We start from the raw sequence: 14,938 nt of genomic DNA on the forward strand, positions 1-14,938 counted from the left end.
TGATGTGACGTCATCGCCTGTGGGAGCGTATGCCGTGACGTCAAAGTTCACGATTTACCGGTAGTTTTTAAATCAATTCATCTCGGGATCTAGAAGTCGCAGGAGAAAAGGAAAAATTCCGTTGGTCCTCATTTTTCCTGCTCTATGACTTTGAAACATCACTGAGGTAAGAGCAACTGTTCTATTAAGACTACGAGTATAAACAGGGAGTAGACTGGTCCAAATTTCCTTACGCTATAAAATTATGAATAGCGAAGGTTAAGTTCGAAGGGCCTCAAAGCGATGGTATAAACAGGGAGTAGACTGGTCCAAATTTCCTTACGCTATAAAATTATGAATAGCGAAGGTTAAGTTCGAAGGGCCTCAAAGCGATCACTCTAAACGTAAAACACCGACCTTATCTGAACATGGGAAAAAGCGAAAAAGAGGAAGAAGAAGGAGAAGGAGAAGAAGAAGGAGAAAAATAAGAAGAAGAAGAAGAAGAAGAAGAAGTAACGAATTAAACAGTTGTAATAATATTTATTCATAATTATTATACTACAGGCGTTTTATTAAGTCAGTGTTTTCCAGGAAAATAGTATTTGGCTATCATCTCATACTTGCGACGGTCAGGTGTGTCCTTGGGTATCCGTTGTCCCAACTTACGCCTCAGCACCCACTGGATGCTCGTGTGCACTTTTTGAAGCATTTGATTCACAAATGACTCCAATATCTCCGTATAGAAGTATTTTGGGTTGTAGTTTGGATCTCCATGGAGAATTGGCCTAGTGTATTTTTTGGGGTTATCTTTGTAGAAAGAGAATGTGTTACAAAGATTTTTTGTACATACGGTACACCCCGGTATAGTCGTGTTATCTGATCTGTGGCATAAGTATTTATCATATTCTCCTAAGCAATCTTGAACGCCAAATCTCTTTACCAAACCCACTAACCCCTTTTCCCTATCCGTACTGACACCATAGGAGCAGCAACCTAGTGTCGTGTAATAATAATCGTATCCAACTATTTTACAATTAACAGATCGGACACTAACTCGGGGTGTCATTCGGGTGACGATATAGCAGAAGTCTCCGAGGTAGCCATTTTCCTGATTATGAGGTGTTTCATCGCACTTATAACACACAATTTCATTAATATCTTTGGTTTGTAATTCATGTGTCATTTTCATCATCATCAGCATGATACACATAGAGATCATCAATTTATGGACTGAAGCAATCCCAATCGCAGCCATGACTTGTTTTCAAGCCGAGATTTAGCGTCTGCAAGGGAGATTTTGAGATTAAATTATCGAAATTCAATTTGTGAAAACAAAACGAGGGATACACTATCGCACTCAAATATTACTAAACTTTTAGCGTTCTACCTAACCCCCCCCCCCCCGCAGACTTATGTTTTTATGTTTATGTGTCAAAACATTGATATGAACGTTAGTTAGAATGCTCAATCTAGGTAGGTACCATATTTATGAGGCTTTTTTTTTCTTCTTCTTTTGGGTGACGGAGGAGACTTGCGTACTATTTCAATTTTAACCTTCTAGTTGCATACTAAAATGAAAAATCTGGTGTGGACATCACACGACTTTCTATTACATTAAACTTCTCAACTGTAAGTCGGACAGTTCTAAAAGTTTCACCATTCGATTCGGCGTGAAAAATCCCATGGGATCAACTATTCACATGCTTACTTGTTAATGGTTCACAAATAAAAGGGAAATTTGTTGACACAGGGGAGTATCGAACCCGAAACTTCTCAACTGTAAGTCAGAGAGTGCTAAAAGTAGCACCATTCGATACTCCCCGGTGTCAACAAATTTCCCGTTTATTTGTGAACCGATACCAAATAAGCAAGTGAATAGTTGATCCCATATGATTTTTCACGCGGAATCGAATGGTGAAACTTTTAGAACTGTCCGACTTAATGTAATAGAAAGTCGTGTGATGTTCACACCAGATTTTATTCGTCAACCGTTACCAAATAAGCAAGTGAATAGTTAATCCCATGTGATTTTTCACGCGGAATCGAATGATGCTACTTTTAGCACTCTCTGACTTACAGTTGAAAAGTTGCGGGTTCGATACTCCCCTGTGTCAACAAATTTCCCGTTTATTTGTGAACCGATACCAAATAAGCAAGTGAATAGTTGATCCCATATGATTTTTCACGCGGAATCGAATGGTGAAACTTTTAGAACTCTCCGACTTAATGTAATAGAAAGTCGTGTGATGTTCACACCAGATTTTTTACTTTCTATTACTACAGTATAGCGGAGCTATACTAGTAATGAAAGTATTGCAATCGGTCCAAATTTTCAAAATCGGGAAATGGGTGGAAATATCCGTTTTGGGGTCCCCTGATTCCAAAAAAGTGGTTTTTAGCCCATGGTCTGTACGTAACGTACGTACGTACGTAACGTACGTACGTACGTAACGTACGTACGTACGTAACGTACGTACGTACGTAACGTACGTACGTACGTAACGTACGTACGTACGTAACGTACGTACGTACGTAACGTACGTACGTACGTAACGTACGTACGTACGTAACGTACGTACGTACGTAACGTACGTACGTACGTAACGTACGTACGTACGTAACGTACGTACGTACGTAACGTACGTACGTACGTAACGTACGTACGTACGTAACGTACGTACGTACGTAACGTACGTACGTACGTAACGTACGTACGTACGTACGTACGTACGTACTACAGGTTTAAATGGGAAAAAGTAGAAAGTTGTGAACAAAATATCTCAAGAACGGTTTGTCGTAAAGCGATGAAATTTGGTATGCTATCCCGGTATGGTCCAAGAACGCGACTGTAACAATTTGGTAAAAATCGGACAGTCACCCATCCAGATATTAACCAAAGTAATTGTTACTAAACCCTCATTTCGTGGAAAATGTTGAAAAGGTTGTGAACAAAATATCTCAAGAACGGTTTGTAGTAGAGAAATGAAATTTGGTATGCTATCCCGATATGGTCCAAGGACGCGACTGTAACAATTTGGCAAAAATCGGATAATCACCCATCCAGATATTAACCAAACTAATTGTTGCTTAACCCTCATTTCGTGGAAAAATATCTCAAGAACGGTTTGTCGTAGAGAAAAGAAATTTGGTATGCTATCCCGGTATGGTCCAAGAACGCGACTGTAACAATTTGGTAAAAATCGGACAGTCACCCATCCAGATATCAACCAAAGTCAATGTTGCTTCGAACTTCGAAAAAAATATTCTAATCAATGTGATTTTTCACGCCGAATCGAATGGTGCTACTTTTAGTACTGTCTGACTTACGGTTGAGAAGTTGCGGGTTCGATACTTCCCTGTGTCGACAAATTTCTCTTTTATTTGTGAACCGTTACCAAATAAGCAAGTGAATAGTCAATCTCATGTGATTTTTCACGCGGAATCGAATGGTGAAACTTTTAGAACTGTCCGACTTAATGTAATAGAAAGTCGTGTGATGTTCACACCAGATTTTTTTTTATTAGTACGGACTTTAATACGGAAAAAATATTCCCCTGTTTTCCTAATTTCGCTCAAATAATTATAAAGTCCTTCTTTTATGTTTTCGAACCCTAATATAATTACTAAAACCAATAACACAAAAAGTTGATTAGGTACCTATTTGTGAAAAATCTTTTCGCGTTATACCTAACCCTATCATTCTCAGAAAAATGATCATTTGTGAAAGTTCTTTTCCCGTGCTACCTAATTACTAAAACCAATAACACAAAAAGTTGATTAGGTATTTGTGAAAAATCTTTTCGCGTTATACCTAACCCTATCATTCTCAGAAAAATGATCATTTGTGAAAGTTCTTTTCCCGTGCTACCTAACCCTATCATTCCCAAAAAGTTGATCATTTGTAAAAGTTCTTATCGCGTGCTACCTAACCCTATCATCCCCAAAAAGTTGATCATTTGCGAAAGTTCTTTTCGCGTTCTAGAATTCTTTTGTGGGATAATTTAGGTGGGGAAAATTTGAGAGGTATTTTTCGCTGTCTACCTGTTTTTATCCAGTACGCAAGCAGTACATCTTTAGTACGCAAGTAGTACTGTCTACCTAAAAAATTCAACTAGTACTGCAGTACGCAAGTAGTACTGTCTACCTAAAAAAATTAGTACTGCAGTACGCAAGTAGTAAACACCGACGGAGAATATAAAACAGAGAAAATCCGGCTTAATCAGGATCCAAGGCGCACTCCATGCTTTGAGGGACCTAGAGTTCTACTGTACTTCTATTTATCTCTTGTTTCAGATACCTATCTTTGCTTTGAGGGACCAAGAGTTCTACTGAACTTCTATCTATCTCTTGTTTCAGATATCTTTGCTTTGAGGGACCTAGAGTTCTACTGAACTTCTATCTATCTCTTGTTTTAGACATCTTTGCTTTGAGGGACCTAGAGTTCTACTGTACTTCTATTTATCTCTTGTTTTAGACATCTTTGCTTTGAGGGACCGACCAAGAGTCCTCTCTCTTGGTTCTTTTTTCTTTAGCTATTCCTATTTCTAGCACGCTCTTTCTCTTCTTAAATATGTACATACTAGCTATACATTCTGCCTTACCTCGGTTCTTGTATTTCTAACCTTTCTAGAATCTTCTTTTTCTTTTTGCTCTCTTGGCGCTTTTTCTTTGCTTGTATTCCTTCTGCCATCTTCCCGTTCTTCTCTTGGTATTCTTTCCCTTCGTCTACTGACTACTCCCACTTCCACATCATCTCCATTCTCACCTATTTTTCTTCAAGTGTTCTAATTCTTGCTCCTTACGCTGCTCGCCTCCTTCTCTCTCTCTCTCTCCATCTCCCTATCTATCTCTTGTTTCAGATATCTTTGCTTTGAGGGACCTAGAGTTCATTGCCCCCATGGCCATCCGGGCCGGCGAGGACTTAACCCTTGTGTGTCGCTACGACCTGAATAACGACACCCTGTATTCGATCCAGTGGTATTTCAATCACAAGCAGTTCTTCCTGCACTTCCCCAGCCTGACGCCGCACTCCCGGGTAGTTCCCGAGATGCACATCGATGTGGACGTGAGTTTTATTATTACTACCTACTATTACTATCATTATTACCGGTGTTATGGTCTATTTAAATTTTAATTTTTCCATGTTCTCCCGTCAATAGGGGAAGCACCAAAAATGGGAAATTCATATCGATTGGTGATTTGTGATTCAAGTAGGGGTAATTGTCTGGAAGACACGCCAATGAAAAATTGCAACAAACTTTCTCTTTCTATACAGTGCATTCATAAATTCCCCCCCCACACACAATAATTTTTGAACGGATGAATTTAGAAACCTGAAATTTTGTATACAAGACTACAATATTACCGGTAATTATACAGAAGTCACGTCCGTGGAAAAGAAAAGCTCCTTTTTGTATTTAACCTAACCCTATAATAACACTAATCACTGCTCTATTTGCATCCTTGTCACATTTGACAGCTACATACCAAATTTCAAGTCTCTAGCTCTTACCGTTCTCGAGATATTTTGTTTCATTCATAAAGTCCCCCCCCCACACACAATAATTTTTGAACGGATGAATTTAGAAACCTGAAATTTTGTATACAAGACTACAATTACCGGTAATTATACAGAAGTCACGTCCGTGGAAAAGAAAAGCTCCTTTTTGTATTTAAACTAACCCTATAATAACACTGGTCACTGCTCTAATTGTGAAAACTCCTTCTTGCGTTTAACCTAACCCTATAATAACACTGGTCACTGCTCATTTGTGCCAGTTCCTTTGGTAGTAATATTCCACGGACGTGACTTCTGCACAAGTACCCAATTGCCTTTAGTTTCTTATAGGCGACATAAAAGGTCAAGGACTTTTCCAGGGTCGGCCCCAGGGGGGGCCAACTTTAAAATCTCAAATGACACCGAATTTCAATATGAATCATTACTGGGACCTACTTGAAGCACAAATCACCAATCGATTAATTGTGAAAACTCCTTCTTGTGTTTAACCTAACCCTATAATAACACTGATCATGCTTGTTTGTGCCAGTTCCTTTGGTAATAATATTCCACGGACGTGACTTCTGCACAAGTACCCAATTGCCTTTAGTTTCTTATAGGCGACATAAAAGGTCAGGGACTTTTCCAGGGTCGGCCCCAGGGGGGCCAACTTTAAAATCTCAAATGACACCGAATTTCAATATGAATCATTACTGGGACCTACTTGAAGCACAAATCACCAATCGATATGAATTTCCCATTTTTGGTGCTTCCCCTATTGGCGGGAGAACATGGAATAATTAAAATTTAAATAGACCATAACACCGGCCCTGGTTGTTGGATCGAGCTCAAACTTGTACCAAAAAGTACTACGCTCTTTGAGACCTTTGATATGATCTATCACAAACGGGGGTTCTCGTTTAAGATTTAAATTTGGGCAACCTGGGGGCGTCCCTGAAAAAGTCACTGAGCTTTTACTTAGCCTATAAGAAACTAGATGTAAATGTAGGCTCGTAAATAACTAGATGTAAATATATGTAAAAATAGGAGTGTTTTGAAGGTGTTTCAAGGTTAGGAATGTAAAAAAAATCGTCTTGTTCCTTATAGATTTTTTTTTTTTTTTTTTTTTCATTGACGTGGCTTCTGAACAATTACCGGTTGCCAAGTACCTAGCACACAGTAGGATAATACTATCACAAATTTTGAAGATTCAATCTAAAAACACTTATGAAAATATTCAAAGGAGAGAAAAATTTAAAATTTCACTGTTAATACTGAAGAATGCCAATTGAGAACTGTCATCATTATAGCCAGATGACGGATTCACAATATGACGCTATATTCTTTTCCAAAATAGCACAATACACTTTGTGCTCATTTCAACCAGTGCTAGCCAGTTAGCTTAGTTGGTAACGCGTCTGCCTTGTGAGCGCTAAGCCGCGGGTTCGATTCCTGCCCGGGGAGTATTTTATCCTGAACGGATAATGTTCGTTTTCGGGACGGCTGGCTTTCTCCTATCCTGTTTTCTCTTCGATTTCGAGACGAAAAAAAGTTAAGTGTGGACGAAGGCATGTCACAAAGATTGCCAACACAAGTGTGTACGGGGCTTAACGTTCTCTTTAAAACACAACGGCTGGCTTTCTCCTATCCTGTTTTCTCTTCGATTTCGGGACGAAAAAAAGTTAAGTGTGGACGAAGGCATGTCACAAAGATTGCCAACACAAGTGTGTACGGGGCTTAACGTTCTCTTTAAAACACATTTCTTTGTTTTTTAATGAATAGCTGATCTGCATAGCTAATGCATTACTTGCCACCTTATTCATTTCTTTTCTTCCTTGTTTCACTACATTTCCTTTCTTTTCTCTCTCTTGGTTCTTTTTTCTTTACCTATTCCTATTTCTAGCACGCTCTTTCTCTTCTTAAATATGTACATACTAGCTATACATTCTGCCTTACCTCGGTTCTTGTATTTCTAACCTTTCTAGAATCTTCTTTTTCTTTTTGCTCTCTTGGCGCTTTTTCTTTGCTTGTATTCCTTCTGCCATCTTCCCGTTCTTCTCTTGGTATTCTTTCCCTTCGTCTACTGACTACTCCCACTTCCACATCATCTCCATTCTCACCTATTTTTCTCCAAGTGTTCTAATTCTTGCTCCTTACGCTGCTCGCCTCCTTCTCTCTCTCTCTCTCCATCTCTCTATTTTTTTTTCTTCTTTTCCGTCTTTTTGCACGTTAAGAATATTCTCTTTCTATTGCTTCGTCATTGTATTCTACTTTGGCTTTTTTATTTCTCTCTCCAATATATCTCCTATATATTTTGTACCTCTTTCCTCTAGAATCCCTCTCTTTCCTAGTTCAGCTCTTTCTATTCTCGTCTTCGCCTCCTTTTTACCTCCTTTCATCCTTCTGCTTCTTTTTATTTTTCTTCTTTTGCTCTTTTTTCTCTATCTCCTTCGTTTGCGTCGCGTTGGCAGGTAGTTCTTCTACCCCTTCTTCTTCGGCTTCCTTTTGTTCTTCTTCATCGTCCGTTCTCTTTTTTTATTTTTCTCCTCCTCCTCCTTCTTCTTCTTCTTCTCCTCCTCCTCTATTTCCCCATCGACTTGCTTCTTCTCCTTTCAATATATATTTTCTAGTCTCAAACCGTTTTCTGCGAACACTACTCGTCGGCAATATTCTCACTTTTTCTTAAAGAGGTATGTCTATAAAACACACGATATTATTTTTCACTGGTACTACATGGAACGATGGGGGGGGATTTGATATACGTTATGGTGGAGGGGGAAAATAAAAATATAACGACAAGAGTATTTAATTTAACGGTCGAAGTAACGGTTGTTTTTTATTACTTACTATCATTATTGGAAGAATAAAAGCTATAGGTACTGTGTATATGTAGGTTAGAATAATAAAAATAATCCCTAAGCTAATAACTACCTTCTGAGGGATGTTTCTTCGTCTTAGTTATATCATACTTTCTTCATTGTTTTTCCTTTAGTCTTGGTTTTCTTCAAGACGAAGAAGAAGAAGAAGAAGAAGAAGAAGAAGAAGAAGAAGAAGAAGAAGAAGAAGAAGAAGAAGTAGAGGAAATGAGTAGATAAAAAAAAAAATGTCTATAAAACACACGATATTATTTTTCACTGGTACTACATGGAACGATGGGGGGGGGGATTTGATATAGGTACGTTATGGTGGAGGGGGAAAATAAAAATATAACGACAAGAGTATTTAATTTAACGGTCGAAGTAACGGTCGTTTTTTATTACTTACTATCATTATTGGAAGAATAAAAGCTATAGGTACTGTGTATATGTAGGTTAGATAATAATGTTTATGTAATGTATTGATTTAGACTTTAGATATAAAACACCAATGCAACTTCTTCTTCTTCTTCTTCTTCTTCTTCCCGCAGAAGTTAAAAAAATCCCGCAGAAGTTAGTTATTAGCTTAGGGATTATTTTTATATAATTTGTTTTTGTTAAAAATATAATAACCTTGTTCAGTTCAGTTCAGTTCAGTTCTTCTTCTTCTTCTTCTTATTATTATTATTATTATTTAACACTTTTTTTTATTGGGAATATTTACAAAGGTATAGGTATACTTCTTCTTCTTCTTCTTCTTCTTCTTCTTCTTCTTCTTCTTCTTCTTCTTCTTCTTCTTCTTCTTCGCCTTTTCCCATGTTCAGATGGGGTCGGCGTTTGTCGTCGGCCTCTCAATCAGCTTTAGGGTGTGTTTATGAACAGGGCTGAGATGAGCTCGGACGACGTGAGATAGCTGTCCCGGCGGCAATTTTTAAAATTCATTTTCCTGTTTATAGTCCCTCAGCTAGACGCAGATCGACTCTCTGTTTATAGTCCCTCAGCTAGACGCAGATCGACTCTCTGTTTATAGTCCCTCAGCTAGACGCAGATCGACTCTCTGTTTATAGTCCCTCAGCTAGACGCAGATCTACTCTCTGTTTATAGTCCCTCAGATAGACGCAGATCTACTCTCTGTTTATAGTCCCTCAGCTAGACGCAGATCTACTCTCTGTTTATAGTCCCTCAGCTAGACGCAGATCGACTCTCTGTTTATAGTCCCTCAGCTAGACGCAGATCGACTCTCTGTTTATAGTCCCTCAGCTAGACGCAGATCGACTCTCTGTTTATAGTCCCTCAGCTAGACGCAGATCGACTCTCTGTTTATAGTCCCTCAGCTAGACGCAGATCGACTCTCTGTTTATAGTCCCTCAGCTAGACGCAGATCGACTCTCTGTTTATAGTCCCTCAGCTAGACGCAGATCGACTCTCTGTTTATAGTCCCTCAGCTAGACGCAGATCGACTCTCTGTTTATAGTCCCTCAGCTAGACGCAGATCGACTCTCTGTTTATAGTCCCTCAGCTAGACGCAGATCGACTCTCTGTTTATAGTCCCTCAGCTAGACGCAGATCGACTCTCTGTTTATAGTCCCTCAGCTAGACGCAGATCGACTCTCTGTTTATAGTCCCTCAGCTAGACGCAGATCGACTCTCTGTTTATAGTCCCTCAGCTAGACGCAGATCGACTCTCTGTTTATAGTCCCTCAGCTAGACGCAGATCGACTCTCTGTTTATAGTCCCTCAGCTAGACGCAGATCGACTCTCTGTTTATAGTCCCTCAGCTAGACGCAGATCGACTCTCTGTTTATAGTCCCTCAGCTAGACGCAGATCGACTCTCTGTTTATAGTCCCTCAGCTAGACGCAGATCGACTCTTATTAACTCCAAAGACAGGTATACCTATAGGTTTTATTATTATTATTTTTATCTTTATCATGGTTCGTTATCAAAAAATCCGCGTTGTCTAGTTAGATAGGTATGTAGTAGAGTAGTAGTATGTAGATAATTTTGTTTTCTATTTTATGGTATGGAAACATTGGAGGCTTTTTCCAAATTGAAAGTGTGGAAAAAGAAACGTCTGAAGATTTGTTCAGAGGATTGATAAAGGGAACTGTAACTGCTGAAGTCTTTTCGTCCCGAAATCGAAGAGTCAAGGGGGACAGGATAGGAGAAAGCCAGCCGTTCCGAGAACGAACCTTATCTGTATATTGTAAAATCCGCCCTGATGGGTAGTCGAACCCCCGACCTAGCGCTTACAAGGCGCAACTCTCCAAGAATATTGTTTTATTTGAAACTCTCTCTCTCTCTCTTATTATTGGCAAGCCTAGTTAGTAGTTAGCTTGGGACTTGGAAGGGGAAAATGACACATCCACCAATGTACTTGGTGTCAGACACATTGCATACCTACTGAGATTCCAGGCGGTCATAAAAATGACAAGATTTACAAAAGATAGGTACTAGGTTTCTGTAGCCAGCTAGACAGCCTAGTTAACTACACACAAGTTCGTTCTCAGAACAGCTGACTTTCTTCTATTTATGAACGATAAGACCTCCGAAGTTACAGTACCCTCTCTATCCCTATCTAGGGTAAGTGTACCATTTATTCGCCCACCTAAAAAACGTACCATTTATTGGCCCACCTGTACCATACGCCACATAAGTCTGTGTGACGGGCTAATTTGCCCGCGGCGAGAGGAATAAAGAGAATGAAATAAAAAGATGGAATTGAGGAAAAGACTTCTATAATATATATTTATATTGAATGTTTAAATAATTAATGTATGAGCGTAAATCCAATCCAAGACCCTACAGAAAAGAAGAAATAATAATTCAAAGCTTACCTTGAAAAGATTCGGGCGCTGGCTAAACACAGTCTGAAGAGCCCTCCATCGAGGAGCTCCCCAGTGCAGGCAAAATAGTTGGTCGGACTCCCCCCACTTCGTGGATGCTACCTCAGATCTTAGCTCACTGTATAGATAGGTATATAATTATTGTGTCGTCGAAAGCACCAGGTCAAGGAGGGTAGATATACCCTGACAATTGGGTAAACATTATTAATAAAGGTCGATTCCTACGTAAAAAGTTATGAAAAATCCAAATCTGAGGTCGAAACTCCGAAAAAGTAAAAGTAAAAAGTCTAAAAAATAGTTCAAATAGTCGTGACGTCAAGGTTCACGAAATGCACAGGAACGCATGCACACAAACGAGCGAAGCGGGAGGAGTCATGAACTATGACGTCATCGCGTACGGGAGCGTATGCCATGACGTCAAAGTTCAAGATTCACCGGTATTTTTTATAATGATTTATCTCCAGATCTAAAAGTCGTAAAAAAAACTAAAAATTCCCTAGTTACTCATTTTTTCTGCTCATTAGAAACCTCACCCAAATAAGCGCAACTGCTCCATTATTGTGAGGTAATGCCGTTTGCATAGTTTGGAAGAAGACAGTTTTTTTTTTACCAAGGAAAAAAGAAATGGATTTCATTTCACAAGAAAAAATAAATAGATAAAATATAATATTAAGAGTGGAAATAAAAAGGTAGAAGGCAAAGAGAGAGAGAAAGAGAGGAGAAAGAGTGAGAAAAAAGATAGAGAAAAAGTGAGGGATGGAAAGAAAGAGAGAGAGAGAGAGAAGTGTTGGAGAAAATTCAAAATTTAATAAAATTGCATACAAGCAAAGCAATATACTGCAGACAAGTATTAGAAGAGAAGAAGAAGAAGAAGAAGAAGAAGAAGAAGAAGGAGAAAAAACTAAATAAAAATTGAATTGAAATGGAGATAGCGAGAAACGAAAGAAAGATAATGAGAGTGAGAGAGAGAGAAAGCTTATAAGAGAAAGAGAGAGATAGTAAATGAAAGAGAAAAAGTGGAAGTATGAGGAAGAGAGAGAGGAGAAAGAGAAGGAGATTGAAGGAGAGAGAGAAAGAGGAGATTGAGAAAGAGAGAGAGGAGCAAAGGATGGAAAAAGAGATAGATAATAAAGATAAAACAGGGTGTATAAAATTCAAGATACCACACTTAATTCGCATTTTGTTAACTTGAAATTGAGTTGATTTTTTTTTTCTCTTTCAAATTGAGAATTTGAGAGCATTTAGTTTGTACCTACATATATGTAGAAGACCATCTTTTATTCCCAATCTATTTTTTACTTGGGACACACATATTGTGCTCAGCATTCATAATAATTTAATAAAATTAGGTACCTACCTAGGTATAAAAAAAAACATTCCCTTTTCGGTTTGAGGCGTTAATTTTTAGACACCCTATATTTAGAGGAGTAATAATGATCATATTGTCAGAGTAAATAAACTTTGAATTGAGAAATGAAAATCGAGAGAAAGCTGCTAAGAGAGAGAGAGAGAGCGAGTGAGAGAGAGAGAGCTGGTAAGGGCGAGAGAGAGAAAGAGAAAAAGGGAGCGAAAGAGAGAGCGAGACAGAGAAAGAGAGAGAGAGAGAGAGCGAGAGAGAGATTGAGAGAGAGAGAGAGAGAGAGAGAGAGACAGAGAAAGAGAGCGAGCGAGAGAGAGAGAGATTAAGAGAGAGAGAGGGGAAGAGAGCGAGTGAAAAAGAGAGAGATAGAGAGAGAGAATGAAAGCTGGAAGAAAGTATACCTGGCAAGTTAGCACTATGTATTTCTTGAAGTGTTGGAGAAAGAATTCAAAATTTAATAAAATTGCATACAAGCGAAGCAATATACTACAGACAAGTATGAGAAGAGAAGAAGAAGAAGAAGAAGGAGAAGGAGAAAAAACTAAATAAAAATTGAATTGAAATGGAGATAGCGAGAAACGAAAGAAAGATAATGAGAGTGTGAGAGAGAGAAAGCTTATAAGAGAAAGAGAGAAAGAGATAGTAAATGAAAGAGAAAAAGTGGAAGGATGAGGAAGAGAGAGAGGAGAAAGAGAAGGAGATTGAAGGAGAGAGAAAAAGGAGATTGAGAAAAAGAGAGAGGAGCAAAGGATGGAAAAAGAGATAGATAATAAAGATAAAACAGGGTGTATAAAATTCAAGATACCACACTTAATTCGCATTTTGTTAACATGAAATTGAGTTGATTTTTTTTTTCTCTTTCAAATTGAGAATTTGAGAGCATTTAGTTTGTACCTACCTACATATATGTAGAAGACCATCTTTTATTCCCAATCTATATATTACTTGGTACACACATATTGTGCTCAGCATTCATAATAATTTAATAAAATTAGGTACCTACCTAGGTATATAAAAAAAACATTCCCTTTTCGGTTTGAGGCGTTAATTTTTAGACACCCTATGTGTAGAGGAGTAATAATGATCATATTGTCAGAGTAAATAAACTTTGAATTGAGAAATGAAAATCGAGAGAAAGCTGCTAAGAGAGAGAGAGAGAGCTGGTTAGGGCGAGAGAGAGAAAGAAAAAGGGAGCGAAAGAGAGAGAGATTGAGAGAGAGAGAGAGAGAGAGAGAGAGAGAGACAGAGAGACAGAGAGAAAGAGAGCGAGTGAAAAAGAGAGAGATAGAGAGAGAGAATGAAAGCTGGAAGAAAGTATACCTGGCAAGTTAGCACTATGTATTTCTTATCTGGAGGTTGGTGGTTCGAGTCTTGGAAGGTAGCGAGCCTCCTAGTAAGTGTTAGGTCGTGGATTTCCGTCCGGCATGAACGTAAAATGTAAAAAAGTTAAAAAAACAAGCTGGGCCCGTCCCTCCGGGAATTTTTAGTCCGTAGTTTCTTCGATCGTGGTTAAATCAGTACCTATGTACCTACCTAATTTGTTTGATATTCAGTTTATTATTATTGATTTGATTTTAAATTTTACTTTCATGTAATGATTTAAAATCAAGACTAGAGCCCGTTCTCCCTTTATTCCTTTTAATGTTTCCCAATAACTGCCAATAAAATGTTTAAGTCACCCATCCATTTATTGGCCTTGCTCGGCGTAGCTTAACATAGGTGACGCTAAAACCGGTCCTCAATTAACGACTGATGTTTTATCTAAAACTTTCTCGCTTTGAGTTCATAGGTCGTCGCGATAAATTTCGAGATCAGAGCTCATTTGTGTGAGAAAATGTGAAAAAAATCTGGACAAAATTTGCACCACCACTTTCGTGTTCCTGGTAAAAAGACCTCTAATTTGACATAGGTATAGGTCGACCAGGTATCCAAACCTATGGGAACAGACAGACTGACAGACAGACAGACACACAGACAGACAGACGACACAGAGGCGAATACAAAAGCCCGTCCCTTATACCTTTTTTTTATTACTAGGTATCGTAATAATAAAGGAAGGACGGGCTAAAAAACCATGGGGAAAAACTAACACATCCGCTAACTCCTTTGTTGTTTGGCATATTGCATACCTATTAACATACCAGGCGGTCATACAAATGCTAAACGATGTAAAAGTTACCAAGGGAAAGATGACACATCCGCTAACTCCTTTGGTGCTTGCCATATTGCATAGGTACCTATTAATATACCAGGCGGTCACACAGTTCTATCGAACTTCTTCAAAGGAAGGGTTGGTACAGCTTGGTTGGTAGGGCGTCCACCTTGTAAGCGCTAGGCCGCGGGTTCGATTCCGGCCCGGGGCGGATTTTATCCTGATGGGATAATGTTCGTTCTCGAAAAGG

General features: G+C 38.7%; 2 protein-coding genes across 3 annotated transcripts in view; one reads left to right on the forward strand and one right to left on the reverse strand.

Annotated features, from left to right (window-relative positions):
* Nucleotides 1-492: 492 nt before the first annotated feature.
* On the reverse strand, nt 493-6,795 carry LOC103516995. Of its 2 annotated transcripts, none has more exons than XM_026829243.1 (2): nt 6,632-6,795; nt 493-1,262 (listed from the first exon to the last, which is right to left on the reverse strand). In XM_026829243.1, exon 2 carries the CDS (start codon nt 1,232-1,234, stop codon nt 557-559), a length of 678 nt encoding a protein of 225 aa, XP_026685044.1. In that variant the 5' UTR covers nt 1,235-1,262; nt 6,632-6,795; the 3' UTR covers nt 493-556. The 2 variants fall into 2 exon arrangements, with proteins under 2 accessions (XP_026685044.1, XP_026685042.1); XM_026829241.1 differs by having other exon boundaries at nt 6,646-6,793.
* Nucleotides 4,844-14,938, forward strand: part of LOC103516998 — a 37,733-nt gene continuing 27,638 nt past the window's right edge. The window contains exon 1 of the mRNA XM_026829240.1: nt 4,844-5,044. Coding sequence (XP_026685041.1) covers nt 4,877-5,044 — 168 coding nt within the window. The 5' untranslated portion in view covers nt 4,844-4,876. The remainder of the gene's footprint in view (nt 5,045-14,938) is intronic.

Source organism: Diaphorina citri, unplaced genomic scaffold, assembly GCF_000475195.1.
Source record: "Diaphorina citri unplaced genomic scaffold, Diaci psyllid genome assembly version 1.1 scaffold1718, whole genome shotgun sequence".
Taxonomy (NCBI): domain Eukaryota; kingdom Metazoa; phylum Arthropoda; class Insecta; order Hemiptera; family Psyllidae; genus Diaphorina; species Diaphorina citri.

Excerpts from the sequence above, each read along its gene's own strand:
- LOC103516995 (XM_026829243.1), bottom strand. The coding sequence starts at position 1,234 with ATGGCTGCGATTGGGATTGCTTCAGTCCATAAATTGATGATCTCTATG.